Source organism: Scyliorhinus torazame, chromosome 16 (genome assembly GCF_047496885.1).
Source record: "Scyliorhinus torazame isolate Kashiwa2021f chromosome 16, sScyTor2.1, whole genome shotgun sequence".
Classification (NCBI taxonomy): Eukaryota; Metazoa; Chordata; class Chondrichthyes; order Carcharhiniformes; family Scyliorhinidae; genus Scyliorhinus; species Scyliorhinus torazame.
The window spans coordinates 76,179,605-76,193,493 of record NC_092722.1 but is presented as its reverse complement, the minus strand read 5'-3'; the positions used below and the strand labels follow the sequence as shown (position 1 = coordinate 76,193,493).

At 60.7% G+C, this 13,889-nt stretch overlaps 1 protein-coding gene across 1 annotated transcript in view; it reads left to right on the top strand.

Annotated features, from left to right (window-relative positions):
• Positions 1–2,396: 2,396 nt before the first annotated feature.
• Positions 2,397–13,889, top strand: part of LOC140392379 (chloride channel protein-like) — a 49,251-nt gene continuing 37,758 nt past the window's right edge. Inside the window, exon 1 of the mRNA XM_072477671.1 lies at positions 2,397–2,447. Within this exon, the coding sequence (XP_072333772.1) occupies positions 2,433–2,447 (15 nt within the window). The 5' untranslated portion in view covers positions 2,397–2,432. The remainder of the gene's footprint in view (positions 2,448–13,889) is intronic.

The following is a 13,889-nucleotide window of genomic DNA, read 5'->3' as shown; positions in this document are numbered from 1 at the left end:
ACTCTCTGTCGTCCCCCGCTCTCTTGTCTCTCCCCCTCACTCTCTCTCCCCCCCCTCGCTCTCTCTGTCTATCCCCCTCACTCTCTGTCTCTCCCCCGCTCTCTTGTCTCTCCCCCTGACTCTCTGTCTCTCCCCCTGACTCTCTGTCTCTCCCCCTCGCTCTCTCTGTCGCTCCCCCCACTCTCTGTCTCTCCCCCTCGCTCTCTCTGTCTCTCCCCCTCACTCTCTGTCTCTCCCCGATCTCTATGTCTCTCCCCGCTCTCTTGTCTCTCCCCCTCACTCTCTGTCTCTCTCCCCTCTCTCTGTCTCTTCCCCTCACTCTCCGTCGCTCCCCCGCTCTTTTGACTCTCCCCCTCACTCTCTGTCTCTCTCCCCTCTCTCTGTCTCTCCCCCTCACTCTCTGTCTCTGTCCGCTCTCTCTGTCTCTCCCCCTCACTCTCTGTCGTCCCCCACTCTCTTGTCTCTCCCCCTCACTCTCTGTTTCTCCCCCCCGCTCTCTCTGTCGCTCCCCCCACTCTCTGTCTCTCCCCCTCGCTCGCTCTGTCTCTCCCCCTTGCTCTCTGTCATTCCCCGCTCTCTCTGTCTCTCCCCCTCACTCTCTGTCTCTCTCCGCTCTCTCTGTCTCTCCCCCTCACTCTCTATCTCTGTCCGCTCTCTCTGTCTCTCCCCCTCACTCTCTGTCTCTCCCCGCTCTCTCTGTCTCTGCCCCTCACTCTCTGTCGTCCCCCGCTCTCTTGTCTCTCCCCCTGACTCTCTGTCTCTCCCCCTCGCTCTCTCTGTCGCTCCCCTTCTCTCTGTCTCTCCCCCTCGCTCTCTCTGTCTCTCCCCTCGCTCTGTCGCTCCCCCGCTCTCTAGCCTCTCCCCCTCACTCTCTGTCTCCCCCCTCGCTCTCTCTGTCTATCCCCCTCACTCTCTGTCGCTCTCCCGCTCTCTTGTCTCTCCCCCTCACTCTCTATGTCCCCCTGCTCTCTCTGTCTCTCCCCCTCACTCTCTGTCGCTCCCCCGCTCTCTTGTCTCTCCCCTCACTCTCTGTCTATCCCCGCTCTCTCTGTCTATCCCACTCACACTCTGTCGCTCCCCCGCTCTCTTGTCTCTCCCCCTCACTCTCTGTCTCTCCCGCTCTCTCTGTCTCTCCCCCTCACTCTCTGTCGCTCCCCCGCTCTTTTGACTCTCCCCCTCACTCTCTGTCTCTCTCCCCTCTCTCTGTCTCTCCCCCTCACTCTCTGTCTCTGTCCGCTCTCTCTGTCTCTCCCCCTCACTCTCTGTCGTCCCCCGCTCTCTTGTCTCTCCCCTCACTCTCTGTCTCTCCCCGCTCTCTCTGTCTATCCCACTCACTCTCTGTCATCCCCCGCTCTCTTGTCTCTCCCCCTGACTCTCTGTCTCTCCCCCTCGCTCTCTCTGTCGCTCCCCCCACTCTCTGTCTCTCCCCCTCGCTCTCTCTGTCTCTCCCCCTCACTCTCTGTCTCTCCCCGATCTCTATGTCTCTCCCCGCTCTCTTGTCTCTCCCCGCTCTCTCTGTCTCTCCCCCTCGTTCTCTCTTTCTATCCCCCTCACTCTGTGTTGCTCCCACTCACTCTATATCTCTCATCGCTCTCTCTGTCTCTCCTCTGCTTCCTCTGTCCTCTCCCCCTCGCTCTCTTGTCTCTCACCCTCATTCTCTGTCTCTCCCCGCTCTCGTCTCTCCCCCTCACTCTCTGTCTCTCTCCCCTCTCTCTGTCTCTCCCCCTCACTCTCTGTCTCTGTCTGCTCTCTCTGTCTCTCCCCCTCACTCTCTGTCGTCCCCCACTCTCTTGTCTCTCCCCCTCACTCTCTGTTTCTCCCCCCGCTCTCTCTGTTGCTCCCCCCACTCTCTGTCTCTCCCCCTCGCTCTCTCTGTCTCTCCCCCTCGCTCTCTGTCATTCCCCGCTCTCTCTGTCTCTCCCCCTCGTTCTCTCTGTCTATCCCCCTCACTCTGTGTTGCTCCCACTCACTCTATATCTCTCATCGCTCTCTCTGTCTCTCCTCTGCTTCCTCTGTCCTCTCCCCCTCGCTCTCTTGTCTCTCACCCTCATTCTCTGTCTCTCCCCGCTCTCGTCTCTCCCCCTCACTCTCTGTCTCCCCCCCCTCATCCTCTCTGTCTCTCCCCGTTGTCTGTCTCTCCCTCTCGCTCTCTCTGTCTCTCCCCCTCGGTCTCTCTGTCTCTCCCCCTCGGTCTCTCTGTCTCTCCCCGCTCTCTCAGTCTCTCCCCCTAGCTCTCTCTGTCTTTACCCGCTCTCTCTGTCCTCTCCCCCGCTCTCTCTTTCTCTTAACGTTCTCTCTCTCTCTCCCTCTCCCTTCAACGTCCACTCTCTCCGCTGTACTCTCTGCCTCTCCCTCGCTGTCTAGCTCACTGATTCTCTTGCTGAGTTATTGTTTATTATTTTTAGGAAAATGATTGGAAGCTTCTGGATACGATGAGCTCAGAAGAGGTGAGATCAATCTTACAGCCACCCGGACTGATTCACCCCCTCCCTAACCCAGGGTCACTGGACAGGGATCAGGAGCAGGAACCCGGACTGATTCACTCCCTCCCTAACCCAGGGTCACTGGACAGGGATCAGGAGCAGGAACCTGGGCTGATTCACTCCCTCCCTAACCCAGGGTCACTGGACAGGGATCAGGAGCAGGAACTGGGCTGATTCACTCCCACTCCCTAACCCAGGGTCACTGGACAGGGATCAGGAGCAGGAACTGGGCTGATTCACTCCCACTCCCTAACCCAGGGTCACTGGACAGGGATCAGGAGCAGGAACCCGGGCTGATTCACCCCCTCCCTAACCCAGGGTCACTGGACAGGGATCAGGAGCAGGAACCCGGACTGATTCACCCCCTCCCTAACCCAGGGTCACTGGACAGGGATCAGGAGCAGGAACCCGGGCTGATTCACCTCCTCCCTAACCCAGTGTCACTGAACAGGGATCAGGAGCAGGAACCCGGACTGATTCACCCCCTCTCTAACCCAGGGTCACTGGACAGGGATCAGGAGCAGGAACCCGGGCTGATTCAACCCCCTCCCTAACCCAGGGGTCACTGGACAGGGACCAGGAGCAGGAACCCGGACTGATTCACCCCGTCCCTAACCCAGGTTCACTGGACAGGGATCAGGAGCAGGAACCCGGACTGATTCACCCCCTCCCTAACCCAGGGCCACTGGACAGGGACCAGGAGCAGGAACCCGGGCTGATTCACCTCCTCCCTAACCCAGGGTCACTGGACAGGGATCAGGAGCAGGAACCCGGACTGATTCAACCCCCTCCCGAACCCAGGGTCACTGGACAGTGATCAGGAGCAGGAACCCGGGCTGATTCACCCCCTCCCTAACCCAGGGTCACTGGACAGGGATCAGGAGCAGGAACCCGGACTGATTCACTCCCTCCCTAACCCAGGGTCACTGGACAGGGATCAGGAGCAGGAACCCGGACTGATTCACACCCTCCCTAACCCAGGGTCACTGGACAGGGATCAAGAGCAGGAACCCGGACTGATTCACCCACTCCCACACCCAGGGTCACTGGACAGGGATCAGGAGCAGGAACCCGGACTGATTCACCCCCTCCCTAACCCAGGGTCACTGGACAGGGATCAGGAGCAGGAACCCGGACTTATTCACCCACTCCCACACCCAGGGTCACTGGACAGGGATCAGGAGCAGGAACCCGGACTGATTCACCCCCTCCCTAACCCAGGGTCACTGGACAGGGATCAGGAGCAGGAACCCGGGATGATTCACTCCCATTCCCTAACCCAGGGGTCACTGGACAGGGATCAGGAGCAGGAACCCGGACAGATTCACCCCCTCCCTAACCCAGGGGTCACTGGACAAGGATCAGCAGCAGGAACCCGGACTGATTCACCCCCTCCCTAACCCAGGGTCACTGGACAGGGATCAGGAGCAGGAACCCGGACTGATTCACCCCCTCCCGAACCCAGGGTCACCGGACAGGGATCAGGAGCAGGAACTGGACTGATTCACCCCCTCCCTAACCCAGGGTCACTGGACAGGGATCAGGAGCAGGAACCCGGACTGATTCACCCCCTCCCTAACCCAGGGTCACTGGACATGGATCAGGAGCAGGAACCTGGGCTGATTCACTCCCTCCCTAACCCAGGGTCACTGGACAGGGATCAGGAACAGGAACCCGGGCTGATTCACTCCCTCCCTAACCCAGGGTCACTGGACAGGGATCAGGAGCAGGAACCCGGGCTGATTCACCACCTCCCTAACCCAGGGTCACTGGACAGGGATCAGGAGCAGGAACCGGGGCTGATTCACTCCCACTCCCTAACCCAGGGTTCACTGGACAGGGATCAGGAGCAGGAACCATGGCTTATTCACCCCCTCCCTAACCCAGGGTCACTGGACAGGGATCAGGAGCAGGAACCCGGACTGATTCACTCCCATTCCCTAACCCAGGGTTCACTGGACAGGGATCAGGAGCAGGAACCCGGACTGATTCACCCTCTCCCTAACCCAGGGTCACTGGACAGGGATCAGGAGCAGGAACCCGGACAGATTCACTCCCTCCCTAACCCAGGGTCACTGGACAGGGATCAGGAGCAGGAACCCGGACTGATTCACCCCCTCCCTAACCCAGGGTCACTGGACAGGGATCAGGAGCAGGAACCCGGGCTGATACACCCCCTCCCTAACCCAGGGTCACTGGATCAGGAGCAGGGGCAGGAACCCGGGCTGATTCACCCCCTCCCTAACCCAGGGTCACTGGACAGGGATCAGGAGCAGGAATCCGGACTGATTCACCCCCTCCCTAACCCAGGGTCACTGGACAGGGATCAGGAGCAGGAACCCGGGCTGATACACCCCCTCCCTAACCCAGGGTCACTGGATCAGGAGCAGGAGCAGGAACCCGGACTGATTCACCCCCTCCCTAACCCAGGGTCACTGGACAGGGATCAGGAGCAGGAACCCGGGCTGATACACCCCCTCCCTAACCCAGGGTCACTGGATCAGGAGCAGGGGCAGGAACCCGGACTGATTCACCCCCTCCCTAACCCAGGGTCACTGGACAGGGATCAGGAGCAGGAACCCGGACTGATACACCCCTACCTAACCCAGGGTCACTGGACAGGGATCAGGAGCAGGAACCCAGACTGATTCACCCCCTCCCTAACCCATGGGTCACTGGACAGGGATCAGGAGCAGGAACCCGGGCTGATTCACCCCCTCCCTAACCCAGGGTTCACTGGACAGGGATCAGGAGCAGGAACCCGGACTGATTCACTCCCTCCCTAACCCAGGGTCACTGGACAGGGATCAGGAGCAGGAACCCGGACTGATTCACTCCCTCCCTAACCCAGGGTCACGGGACAGGGATCAGGAGCAGGAACCCGGACTAATTCACCCCCTCCCTAACCCAGGGTCACTGGACAGGGATCAGGAGCAGGAACCCAGACTGATTCACCCCCCTCCCTAACCCAGGGTCACTGGACAGGGATTAGGAGCAGGAACCCGGACTGATTCACTCCCATTCCCTAACCCAGGGTTCACTGGACAGGGATCAGGAGCAGTAACCCGGACTGAATCACTCCCTCCCTAACCCAGGGTCACTGGACAGGGATCAGGAGCAGGAACCCGGACTGATTCACCCCCTCCCTAACCCAGGGTCACTGGACAGGGATCAGGAGCAGGAACCCGGACTGATTCACTCCCTCCCTAACCCAGGGTCACTGGGCAGGGATCAGGAGCAGGAACCCGGGCTGATACACCCCCTCCCTAACCCAGGGTCACTGGATCAGGATCAGGAGCAGGAACCCAGACTGATTCACCACCTCCCTAACCCTTGGGTCACTGGACAGGGATCAGGAGCAGGAACCCGGGCTGATACACCCCCTCCCTAACTCAGGGTCACTGGACAGGGATCAGGAGCAGGAACCCGGACTGATTCACTCCCTCCCTAACCCAGGGTCACTGGACAGGGATCAGAGCAGGAACCCGGACTGATTCACTCCCTCCCTAACCCAGGGTCACTGGACAGGGATCAGGAGCAGGAACCCGGACTGATTCACCCCCTCCCTAACCCAGGGTCACTGGACAGGGATCAGGAGCAGGAACCCGGACTGATTCACCCCCTCCCTAACCCAGGGTCACTGGACAGGGATCAGGAGCAGGAACCCGGACTGATTCACTCCCTCCCTAACCCAGGGTCACTGGACAGGGATCAGGAGCAGGAACCCGGACTGATTCACCCCCTCCCTAACCCAGGGTCACTGGACAGGGATCAGGAGCAGGAACCCGGGCTGATACACCCCCTCCCTAACCCAGGGTCACTGGATCAGGAGCAGGGGCAGGAACCCGGGCTGATTCACCCCCTCCCTAACCCAGGGTCACTGGACAGGGATCAGGAGCAGGAACCCAGACTGATTCACCCCCTCCCTAACCCAGGGTCACTGGACAGGGATCAGGAGCAGGAACCCGGGCTGATACACCCCCTCCCTAACCCAGGGTCACTGGATCAGGAGCACGAGCAGGAACCCGGACTGATTCACCCCCTCCCTAACCCAGGGTCACTGGACAGGGATCAGGAGCAGGAACCCGGGCTGATACACCCCATCCCTAACCCAGGGTCACTGGATCAGGAGCAGGGGCAGGAACCCGGGCTGATTCACTCCCTCCCTAACCCAGGGTCACTGGACAGGGATCAGGAGCAGGAACCCGGACTGATTCACCCCCTCCCTAACCCAGGGTCACTGGACAGGGATCAGGAGCAGGATCCCGGACTGATACACCCCTACCTAACCCAGGGTCACTGGACAGGGATCAGGAGCAGGAACCCAGACTGATTCACCCCCTCCCTAACCCATGGGTCACTGGACAGGGATCAGGAGCAGGAACGCGGGCTGATTCACCCCCTCCCTAACCCAGGGTCACTGGACAGGGATCAGGAGCAGGAACCCGGGCTGATTCACCCCCTCCCTAACCCAGGGTTCACTGGACAGGGAGCAGGAGCAGGAACCCGGACTGATTCACTCCCTCCCTAACCCAGGGTCACTGGACAGGGATCAGGAGCAGGAACCCGGACTGATTCACTCCCTCCCTAACCCAGGGTCACGGGACAGGGATCAGGAGCAGGAACCCGGACTGATTCACCCCCTCCCTAACCCAGGGTCACCGGACAGGGATCAGGAGCAGGAACCCGGACTGATTCACCCCCTCCCTAACCCAGGGGTCACTGGACAGTGATCAGGAGCAGGAACCCGGACTGATTCACCCCCTCCCTAACCCAGGGTCACTGGACAGGGATCAGGAGCAGGAAACCAGACTGATTCACCCCCCTCCCTAACCCAGGGTCACTGGACAGAGATCAGGAGCAGGAACCCGGACTGATTCACTCCCATTCCCTAACCCAGGGTTCACTGGACAGGGATCAGGAGCAGGAACCCGGACTGATTCACTCCCTCCCTAACCCAGGGTCACTGGACAGGGATCAGGAGCAGGAACCCGGACTGATTCACCCCCTCCCTAAGCCAGGGTCACTGGACAGGGATCAGGAGCAGGAACCCGGACTGATTCACCCCCTCCCTAACCCTGGGTCACTGGACAGGGATCAGGAGCAGGAACCCGGGCTGATACACCCCCTCCCTAACCCAGGGTCACTGGACAGGGATCAGGAGCAGGAAACCAGACTGATTCACCCCCCTCCCTAACCCAGGGTCACTGGACAGAGATCAGGAGCAGGAACCCGGACTGATTCACTCCCATTCCCTAACCCAGGGTTCACTGGACAGGGATCAGGAGCAGGAACCCGGACTGATTCACTCCCTCCCTAACCCAGGGTCACTGGACAGGGATCAGGAGCAGGAACCCGGACTGATTCACCCCCTCCCTAACCCAGGGTCACTGGACAGGAATCAGGAGCAGGAACCCGGACTGATTCACCCCCTCCCTAACCCAGGGTCACTGGACAGGGATCAGGAGCAGGAACCCGGGCTGATACACCCCCTCCCTAACCCAGGGTCACTGGATCAGGAGCAGGAGCAGGAACCCAGACTGATTCACCCCCTCCCTAACCCATGGGTCACTGGACAGGGATCAGGAGCAGGAACCCGGGCTGATACACCCCCTCCCTAACTCAGGGTCACTGGACAGGGATCAGGAGCAGGAACCCGGACTGATTCACTCCCTCCCTAACCCAGGGTCACTGGACAGGGATCAGGAGCAGGAACCCGGACTGATTCACTCCCTCCCTAACCCAGGGTCACTGGACAGGGATCAGGAGCAGGAACCCGGACTGATTCACCCCCTCCCTAACCCAGGGTCACTGGACAGGGATCAGGAGCAGGAACCCGGACTGATTCACCCCCTCCCTAACCCAGGGTCACTGGACAGGGATCAGGAGCAGGAACCCGGGCTGATACACCCCCTCCCTAACCCAGGGTCACTGGACAGGGATCAGGAGCAGGAACCCGGGCTGATTCTTCCCCTCCCTATCCCAGGGTCACTGGACAGGGATCTGGAGCAGGAACCCGGGCTGATTCACCCCCTCCCTAACCCAGGGTCACTGGACAGGGATCAGGATCAGGAACCCGTGCTGATTCACCCCCTCCCGAACCCAGGGTCACTGGACAGGGATGAGGAGCACGAACCCGGGCTGATTCACCCCCTCCCTAACTCAGGGTCACTGGATAGGGATCAGGAGCAGGAACCCGGGCTGATTCACCCCCTCCCTAACCCAGGGTCACTGGACAGGGATCAGGAGCAGGAACCCGGACTGATTCACCCCCTCCCTAACCCAGGGTCACAGGACAGGCATCAGGAGCAGGAACCCGTGCTGATTCACCCCCTCCCTAACCCAGGGTCACTGGACAGGGATCAGGAGCAGGAACCCGGACTGATTCACTCCCTCCCTAACCCAGGGTCACTGGACAGGGATCAGAGGCAGGAACCGGACTGATTAACCCCGTCCCTAACCCAGGGATCACTGGACAGGAATCAGGAGCAGGAACCCGGACTGACTCACTCCCTCCCTAACCCAGGGTCACTGGACAGGGATCAGGAGCAGGAACCCGGGCTGATTCACCCCTCCCTAACCCAGGGGTCACTGGACAGGGATCAGGAGCAGGAACCCGGACTGATTCACTCCCTCCCTAACCCAGGGTCACTGGACAGGGATCAGGAGCAGGAGCCCGGACTGATTCACTCCCTCCCTAACCCAGGGTCACTGGACAGGGATCAGGAGCAGGAACCCGGGCTGATTCACTCCCTCCCTAACCCAGGGGTCACTGGACAGGGATCAGGAGCAGGAACCCGGACTGATTCACCCCCTCCCTAACCCAGGGTCACTGGTCAGGGATCAGGAGCAGGAACCCGGACTGATTCACCCCCTCCCTAACCCAGGGGTCACTGGACAGGGATCAGGAGCAGGAACCCGGACTGATTCACTCCCTCCCTAACCCAGGGTCACTGGACAGGGATCAGAGTCAGGAACCCGGACTGATTCACCCCCTCCCTAACTCAGGGTCACTGGACAGGGATCAGGAGCAGGAACCCGGGCTGATTCTTCCCCTCCCTAACCCAGGGTCACTGGACAGGGATCAGGAGCAGGAACCCGGGCTGATTCATCCCCCTCCCTAACCCAGGGTCACTGGACAGGGATCAGGAGCAGGAACCCGGGCTGATTCACCCCCTCCCTAACCCAGGATCACTGGACAGGGGTCAGGAGCAGGAACCCGGGCTGATTCATCCCCTCCCTAACCCAGGGTCACTGGACAGGGATCAGGAGCAGGAACCCGGACTGATTCACTCCCTCCCTCACCCAGGGTCACTGGACAGGGATCAGGAGCAGGAACCCGGACTGATTCACCCCCTCCCTAACCCAGGGTCACTGGACAGGGATCAGGAGCAGGAACCCGGACTGATTCACCCCCCCATCCCTAACCCAGGGTCACTGGACAGGAATCAGGAGCAGGAACCCGGACTGATTCACCCCCTCCCTAACCCAGGGGTCACTGGACAGGGATCAGGAGCAGGAACCCGGGCTGATTCACCCCCTCCCTAACCCAGGGTCACTGGACAGGGATCAGGAGCAGGAACCCGGACTGATTCACCCCCTCCCTAACCCATGGTAACTGGACAGGGATCAGGAGCAGGAACCCGGGCTGATTCACCCCCTCCCTAACCCAGGGTCACTGGACAGCGATCAGGAGCAGGAACCCGGGCTGATTCACCCATTCTTCCCTAAGCCAGGGTCACTGGACAGGGATCAGGAGCAGGAACCCGGACTGATTCACCCATTGTTCCCTAAGCCAGGGTCACTGGACAGGGATCAGGAGCAGGAACCCGGGATGATTGACTCCCATTCCCTAACCCAGGGGTCACTGGACAGGGATCAGGAGCAGGAACCCGGACTGATTCTCTCCCATTCCCTAACCCAGGGTCACTGGACAGGTATCAGGAGCAGGAACTGGGGCTGATTCACCCCCCTCCCTAACCCAGGGATCACTGGACAGGGTTCAGGAGCAGGAACCCGGGATGATTCACCCCCTCCCTAACCCAGGGTCACTGGACAGGGATCTGGAGCAGGAACCCGGGCTGATTCACCCCCTCCCTAACCCAGGGGTCACTGGACAGGGATCAGGAGCAGGAACCCGGACTGATTCACCCCCTCCCTAACCCAGGGTCACTGGACAGAGGTCAGGAGCAGGAACCCGGACTGATTCACCCCCCTCCCTAACCCAGGGGTCACTGGACAGGGATCAGGAGCAGGAACCCGGGATGATTCACCCCCCTCCCTAACCCAGGGTCACTGGACAGGGATCAGGAGCAGGAACCCGGACTGATTCACCCCCTCTCCCTAACCCAGGGTTCACTGGACAGGGATCAGGAGCAGGAACCCGGGCTGATTCACTCCCACTCACTAACCCAGGGTCACAGGACAGGGATCAGGAGCAGGAACCCGGACTGATTCACCCCCTCCCTAACCCAGGGTCACTGGACAGGGATCAGGAGCAGGAACCCGGGCTGGTTCACCCTCTCCCTAACCCAGAGTCACTGAACAGGGATCAGGAGCAGGAACCCGGGCTGATTCACCCCCTCCCTAACCCGGGGGGTCACTGGACAGGGATCAGGAGCAGGAACCCGGGCTGATTCACCCCCTCCCTAACCCAGGGTCACTGGACAGGGATCAGGAGCAGGAACCGGACTGATTCACCCCCTCCCTAAACCGGGGGTCACTGGACAGGGATCAGGAGCAGGAACCCGGACTGATTCACTCCCTCTCTAACCCAGGGTCACTGGACAAGGATCAGGAGCAGGAACCCGGACTGATTCACCCCCTCCCTACCCCAGGGTCACTGGACAGGGATCAGGAGCAGGACCCGGGTTGATTCACCCCCTACCTAACCCAGGGTCACTGGACAGGGATCAGGAGCAGGAATCCGGACTGATTCACCCCCTCTCTAACCCAGGGTCACTGGACAGGGATCAGGAGCAGGAACCCGGGCTGATTCACTCCAATTCCCTAACCCAGAGTCACTGGACAGGGATCAGGAGCAGGAACCCGGACTGATTCACTCCCTCCCTAACCCAGGGGTCACTGGACAGGGATCAGGAGCAGGAATCAGGCTGATTCACCCCGTCCCTAACCCAGGGTCACTGGACAGGGATCAGGAGCAGGAATCCGGCTGATTCACCCCCTCCCTAACCCAGGGTCACTGGACAGGGATCAGGAGCAGGAACCCGGGATGATTTACTCCCATTCCCTAACCCAGGGGTCACTGGACAGGGATCAGGAGCAGGAACCCGGACTGATTCACCCTCTCCCTAACCCAGGGTCACTGGACAGGGATCAGGAGCAGGAACCCGGACTGATTCACTCCCTCCGTAACCCAGGGTCACTGGACAGGGATCAGGAGCAGGAACCTGGGCTGATTCACCTCCTCCCGAACCCAGGGATCCCTGGACAGGGATCAGGAGCAGGAACCCGGGCTGATTCACCCATTCTTCCCTAAGCCAGGGTCACTGGACAGGGATCAGGAGCAGGAACCCGGGATGATTCGCCCCCTCCCTAACCCAGGGGTCACTGGACAGGGATCAGGAGCAGGAACCCGGACTGACTCACCCCCGCCCTAACCCAGGGTCACTGGCCAGGGATCAGGAGCAGGAACCCGGGCTGATTCACCCATTCTTCCCTAAACCAGGGTCACTGGACAGGGATCAGGATCTGGAACCCGGGCTGATTCACCCCCTCCCTAACCCAGGGTCACTGGACAGGGATCAGGAGCAGGAACCCGGACTGATTCACACCCTCCCTAACCCAGGGTCACTGGACAGGGATCAGGAGCAGGAACCCGGACTGATTCACCCCCTCCCTAACCCAGGGTTCACTGGACAAGGATCAGGAGCAGGAACCCGGACTGATTCACCCCCTCCCTAACCCAGGGTCACTGGACAGGGATCAGGAGCAGGAACCCGGACTGATTCACCCCCTCCCGAACCCAGGGCCACCGGACAGTGATCAGGAGCAGGAACCGGACTGATTCACCCCCTCCCTAACCCAGGGTCACTGGACAGGGATCAGGAGCAGGAACCCAGGCTGATTCACCCCCTCCCTAACCCAGGGTCACTGGACAGGGATCAGGAGCAGGAACCCGGGCTGATTCACCCCCTCCCTAACCCAGGGTCACTGGACATGGATCAGGAGCAGGAACCTGGGCTGATTCACTCCCTCCCTAACCCAGGGTCACTGGACAGGGATCAGGAACAGGAAACCGGGCTGATTCACTCCCTCCCTAACCCAGGGTCACTGGACAGGGATCAGGAGCAGGAACCCGGGCTGATTCACCCCCTCCCTAACCCAGGGTCACTGGACAGGGATCAGGAGCAGGAACCGGGGCTGATTCACCACCTCCCTAACCCAGGGTCACTGGACAGGGATCAGGAGCAGGAACCCGGGCTGATTCACCCCCTCCCTAACCCAGGGTCACTGGACAGGGATGAGGAGCAGGAACCCGGACTGATTCACTCCCATTCCCTAACCCAGGGTTCACTGGACAGGGGTCAGGAGCAGGAACCCGGACTGATTCACTCCCTCCCTAACCCAGAGTCACTGGACAGGGATCAGGAGCAGGAACCCGGACTGATTCACCCCCTCCCTAACCCACGGTCACTGGACAGGGATCAGGAGCAGGAACCCGGACTGATTCACCCCCTCCCTAACCCAGGGTCACTGGACAGGGATCAGGAGCAGGAACCCGGGCTGATACACCCCCTCCCTAACCCAGGGTCACTGGATCAGGAGCAGGGGCAGGAACCCGGGCTGATTCACCCCCTCCCTAACCCAGGGTCACTGGACAGGGATCAGGAGCAGGAACCCGGACTGATTCACCCCCTCCCTAACCCAGGGTCACTGGACAGGGATCAGGAGCAAGAACCCGGGCTGATACACCCCCTCCCGAACCCAGGGTCACTGGATCAGGAGCAGGAGCAGGAACCCGGACTGATTCACCCCCTCCCTAACCCAGGGTCACTGGACAGGGATCAGGAGCAGGAACCCGGGATGATTCACCCCCCTCCCTAACCCAGGGTCACTGGACAGGGATCAGGAGCAGGAACCCGGGCTGATTCACCCACTCCCTAACCCAGGGTCACTGGACAGGGATCAGGAGCAGGAACCCGGGCTGATTCACCCACTCCCTAACCCAGGGGTCACTGGACAGGGATCAGGTGCAGGAACCCGGACTGATTCACCCCCTCCTTTACCCAGAGTCACAGGACAGGGATCAGGAGCAGGAACCCGGACTGATTCACTCCCTCCCTAACCCAGGGTCACTGGACAGGGATCAGGAGCAGGAACCCGGACTGATTCACTCCCTCCCTAACCCAGGGTCACTGGACAGGGAACAGGAGCAGGAACCCG